This window comes from Triticum dicoccoides, chromosome 3A (assembly GCF_002162155.2).
Source record: "Triticum dicoccoides isolate Atlit2015 ecotype Zavitan chromosome 3A, WEW_v2.0, whole genome shotgun sequence".
In the NCBI taxonomy this organism is placed as follows: Eukaryota; Viridiplantae; Streptophyta; class Magnoliopsida; order Poales; family Poaceae; genus Triticum; species Triticum dicoccoides.
The window spans coordinates 549,178,619-549,183,909 of NC_041384.1; the positions used below are offsets into that span (position 1 = coordinate 549,178,619).

Sequence of the window (5,291 nt, forward strand, 5' to 3'; positions counted from 1 at the left end):
GTTGGAGATTAACAGCCTCCCCCGTGCATCGGTTCCAAAGAAGCACATATAGGACCGATGTTGTGCCAAAACTCGAAGATTTGATGTTTAATAATCCACAGTAGGCTTGATTGCGGGGGATCTGGTGCTCGACCTCGGCGACATCGACGCTAACATTACCTCCAGAATTTGAGGAGGATGGGGATGATCCCCGCCGACACGCCACAACGATAAAGGCCTTACGCTCGACAGGCTTCTTCATCGGCTCACAACGCCCTTCTAGGCTATGGTTTTCCTTCGAATTTGATGATGGTTATCGGTGATGATGGCAGTTGCCGAAAATTCTATGGTCTTGAATGTAATTTTATTTTCTTGGAGAGGTTTTGCGCAAAATTCTGCAAACACATGTTCTTCCTTGGTCTTTCTGGTTGGTTCCGTGTGTGGGCGCATCACTATATTTGTGATTGATGAAACACGCGGAAGTCCTAGAAAAACTAGCATATTCCCCAAAATTCCCTTAAAAGAACAGATTTCTTGAAATTACCCAGACTCGATACTTGATAATAACCGCTTATATGGAGAACTGAGCGCATACTGCAAAAATCAGCCCTATGGGATTCACTAGATACATCTTCATTGCTATATATCTTGGAGGGTGTTCCATATGCCTCCACCTCCGGCCTACATATTTAGAGTCACAAAGACAACTTAGAGCAAAAATGTTAACAAGTCACAAACACTCCGTAAAACCTCCATGCTCGCTTGTGCTGCCGCCCAGCTCTCTAACCCCCACCAGGTGGGTCCCACACCGCAGGCAAAGTAGGCAGAACATGTTATGCTGAATTTGATTTTGCTCACCTCAAAAATGAAAAAAAAACTGATTTTGCCGCCAACCTCTCTACAAACTTGACCGATCGTCCTTAAAACCATTATACAGGCTGAGGTTTTACAGAATCAGCTAGAGCTGCTCTAAGATTCAAAGCTTTGCAAAACACCAACAGCAATAGAAATGATCATGTGCCACAGTCCCACCACACGGTGGCTCCTCTTGCTCTTGTGATACAAAAATCTATATAGGTGAAACAATAAACGTCTCAAATATGTTCCTCCAAGTTGAGTCCCAATATGAATATGCCTATGGCCGTTCCCTGCCCCGTTTATTCTTTGATGACGCAAGAAAATCGGATGATGGAGCAGGCACTGCGCTGCACATTTGTCAGCGCTCAGTCCAGCCTCCTTAGCAAGTATGCTATCTGGACGTCCTTGGTCAGCGGCATGATCCTGTTGCTGTACAGTCCAGCGACCAGGCTGGGCCTGATCTTGTACACAGGCGCCATGCCCTTGGCTTCAGCTCCTATGTTCACCTCCTGTCCAAATATCTTGGCCTTGGTTTCCACCCGATGTTCGATCGCACGCTCGACCGTCTCGTAGGTGAGGAGCTGCATTAGTTGAGCGCCGTCCTGCAATGGCCGCCCGACAAATTGGTTGTTTCCACAATGGGATCAAATTGCAGTCCATTTGAAACAATGTAAGCGGAAGAGAAGTATGACAGTGTTACCCCTCATTGTAACATAGAGCACTGACCTGAGCTTTTATTGCAGGAGTGTAATCTTCAGGGGACTCTTGAAACTTGGCCTCTGCCACAAACTTTCCATAGTGGATTCTCTTAGAGAGTGCCTGAATTACAGAACAGTGGTGGAAAAGACAGATGAGCAAAATGTACTTCCCAAAGAAATGCTTAGTTGCAGGAACCTCTAGTGAACCTCAGCTTAGTCATATGGAACTGACATATAATAAAATTACGACAGTACAAAATCTTGCAAACAATGGTAATAACAAGGCTTATTTTCAGTGAATGAATGTTATGGCATAGTAAAAATGATTTGCAACAATTAGCTGTCCGGCTCAAAGACCAGCAGTATTGATCTAGTGTAGTACCTGCAAGCAGGTCGTGTCGCAAAGAGCACTGGATCCAGAATTTCCATCACTTCCTTCTTTCACTAGCCTTGGAAGAACTTCATCAAAGTACATTTTCCAAATCTCTTTGTTGATATTAATGGAATCAGCAATAGGATGCAGAACCTATGAAAATAATAAAGACAACATAAGAATCCATCCAAAATTGCATCAACAAGAAAAACACAGTGATCTACTAGAAATACGAGTCTTTCAATAGATGATAATATTCCACAATCAATATTGACAGATGTTTCAGGCTCCAGATGGATAGTCAGAGCTTTTAATGAAACTGAAATGAATGCTAGTTGCTAACAAGTAACAATGGAAAACAGAAGCACGGTATTGTTCAATCGTTCATGCACCGATGTCAAAACCCTGAATATGTTAGTTGGCAATTCCAGGACCATGTTTTCCTACATTGACAAAAAATATCTACAGGCCTACAAGGGAAGCATTTGACACCCAAGAAAACTTGAAATTTGCATTACCGTTGGATACTGGATAGGCGGCAACAGTGTCTCAGGCAGATCTTCTGGAAAGAATGGGTGCTCATCTGGGCTCTTGTATCTCCCAACCTACATAAGAAAGATCAGCATATGTATTTTCTAGGCAATGCCGTAATCAATTATATTTCTAATTGCAAGGATGCTCCACCTTTGCATGTAGCTTTTCAGTTTCTCTAACCATGAACTCAACCAAAGAGCCGCCAAATCCATCCACATGGAAAGAATTGCTATCATATGTATCAGCATTATAACAATACTGTGCTCTCTCCAAGAGACCGAATATGATGCTGTCTTCTAGTCTAATCAACGAAGTTCTGACACTGTCCAAGGTCAGTATTTGACTTTGATCTATCCTCTGTTTCTCCACCCTAGAAGAAGTGTACCATTAAGAAAAGTTATCAGTTCCTTGCAGTAAAACAAAACAAACATTTTTTTGCAGAAGTATCATAGCTATAAGTCAAAGTTCTCAGAACCAGGTTAATCCATTCATAGTGCTATAATTCAATGCTCTGCTCAAGGTTGCACTTGCACATACGTTTGCAGAAAGTCTCACCACAATTAGGTGAGCCTTAGTCACTAAGACATTACAAGCAGGCCTTAGTTATCAGAACTATAAGTCAAAGTTATTAGAACCAGGTTAATTCATTCATAGTGCTATAATTCAATGCTCTGCTCAAGGTTGCACTTGCACATACCTTTGCAGAAAGTCTCACAACAATTAGGTGAGCCTTAGTCACTAAGACATTACAAGTAGGCCTTAGTTATCAAAACTATAAGTCAAAGTTATCAGAACCAGGTTAATCCATTCATAGTGCTATAATTCAATGCTCTGCTCAAGGTTGCACTTGCACATACGTTTGCAGAAAGTCTCACCACAATTAGGTGAGCCTTAGCCACTAAGATATTACAGGCATGCCCTAGTCAAAGTTAATCATTCACCACTTTTTGGTCTTTCAGTATGACTTGAAGACATGTGGTCAAGTCATCAAATATTAATGAACTATTTCGGTGGAAGTAAAAAAGATGCTGCAATAATTTGCATCATTGCATGATTAAACATAATTTGAAAAAATAACAAGACAGAAAAGAACAAACACAACCCCTATAAGGCTACAATCCAGGTCACATGCTATGTTTCGAAGTTAACTCTTACACCGACAAGAAGTTGATGGTTTAAGCAGAAGGGACAACATAATCAACTATTCAACTCTCTACTATTGAGATCTCGAGTCAAACTAGAGTACATAAAAAAAGAGCTTGGAATAACTCAATCATTAACTTCATATCGAAGCAACGATAGACTTAATATTTTGTAACTAAATAATTGTAACTGAAAACAGCGCAACCGGACTGAATATTTCACAATTCAAATACTTGTAACTGAAAACAACACAACCAATCCCAGAATGAATACACCAAATCACCAACCCCCAACACGGAAACATCCGTATCCGTAAGCAAAGCAAAAGAAACGGGGGAATCAATGTCGGGAAGCATAACATGAAGCCATACCTGGCCACCGGCGCGGAGTTGTTAGTTGCAGCGAACAGCGCCCGCGCCGGCCGCGACGACGCCTTCCTCCACGCCGATCCAAAGGCGACGCTGCTCCGGCCCTGCGCTCCCTGGCTCGTGCCGTGCCAGGCCGCGGGCAACGCGGCCGCCTTCGATGCCACCTTAAACTCCATGGCCGACCGCGCCCCGGCCCTCCGCTGCAGCCTGGAAAGTGGAATTGGGATCTCTGGATTTGGATTTCAGAATCAGGCGTGCCGGGCTGGAAGGAAAGGAGCAGGGGAGGTGGGTGCGTGTGAAAGAGAGAGGGAGAGGAGCGAGATGGTTGGGGGAGCGAAGTAGGTAGGAGTAGGACCGACCGTACGAGGGAGAGGCGGGAGGGTGAGGAGGGGGGCGGAGGCCCGGCGCGGTAGGTCGGCCTGTCGTGAGGGTTCCTTCTCTGTAAGTGGTCGTCCCTTGACCGAACCTGTGGCGTGGGGTTGGTCACCCAATAAATATTGTAGATGTTTGATAGAAAAAAAATTCTATTTTTATTGAGAAGGGATCGTCCTAAATTTTTGGCCGAGGTGAGATGACGCGGGATTGATCGTCAATAAACATTGTATGTGTCCGATGGGGAAAAGGCTCCCATTTTTATTGAGAGGGGTTGTCTCCAAGTTTTTAGCCGAGGCGAGATGACACGGGGTTGGTCACCAATAAGCATTGTACGTGTTTGGTGGGGGAAAAGTTCCCATTTTTATTGTTGGTGATTGTATGTTTTACATGACTAGTAATAATGTACGTGAAATGCACGTTTAGAGCAACTCCAATGGGGCGACCCATTTCGTCCGTCTGCGTCCATTTGGGTCGGTGCGGACAAAAGTAGCGGCCCAACGCGCCTACCCAAACGGACGCGCGTCCGTTTTTCGTCCGCGAGCGACCCATTCCCGGCCCATTTTTGAGCCTGATTTGCGTCGACTCGGACACGCGACGGACGCGCGCTTGCTCGCCTACTCCTATCCCCGGGCCCGCTCGTTTGTGGCACATTAGCCTTCCCTCCCCCCAGCCAACAAGCAACCCTCGCCCCCGGCTCCTTCGTCACCGACGTCGCCGCCCATTTTGCCGGCGACTCTTCCAGCTGCCGCCGCCTCCACATCCGCCCAGCAACGCCGCCCCTGCCCCCAGTCGCCCGCCGCCGCCATTTGGACGCCGGGGAGCAAGCTGGTTCCCTGCCGCTGTTTCCCCCACGCCCAGCCGCCTCGCCGCCCCAGCCATAGACAACCGACACGCTCGTCGGACGCCGTCACCCTCGTCGGACGCCGACCGGGCAGCTAGCTGGTCTGTGGGCGCCGCGTCTCC

General features: G+C 46.2%; 1 protein-coding gene across 1 annotated transcript; it reads right to left on the reverse strand.

Annotated features, from left to right (window-relative positions):
* Positions 1-812: 812 nt before the first annotated feature.
* Positions 813-4,333, reverse strand: LOC119269099 (chorismate mutase 1, chloroplastic-like). Its single transcript, XM_037550854.1, has 6 exons — positions 3,957-4,333; positions 2,593-2,812; positions 2,427-2,513; positions 1,918-2,061; positions 1,564-1,656; positions 813-1,439 (listed from the first exon to the last, which is right to left on the reverse strand). Exons 1-6 carry the CDS (start codon positions 4,127-4,129, stop codon positions 1,203-1,205), a joined length of 954 nt encoding a protein of 317 aa, XP_037406751.1. The 5' UTR covers positions 4,130-4,333; the 3' UTR covers positions 813-1,202.
* Between the last annotated feature and the right edge of the window lie 958 nt (positions 4,334-5,291).

Coding starts and splice junctions, on each gene's coding strand:
- LOC119269099 (XM_037550854.1), bottom strand. CDS start 4,129: ATGGAGTTTAAGGTGGCATCGAAGGCGGCCGCGTTGCCCGCGGCCTGG. Junction 1,657..1,917: donor GCGACACGACCTGCTTGCAG/GTACTACACTAG, acceptor TCTGTAATTCAG/GCACTCTCTAAGAGAATCCA. Junction 1,440..1,563: donor CTCCTGCAATAAAAGCTCAG/GTCAGTGCTCTA, acceptor CGGCCATTGCAG/GACGGCGCTCAACTAATGCA.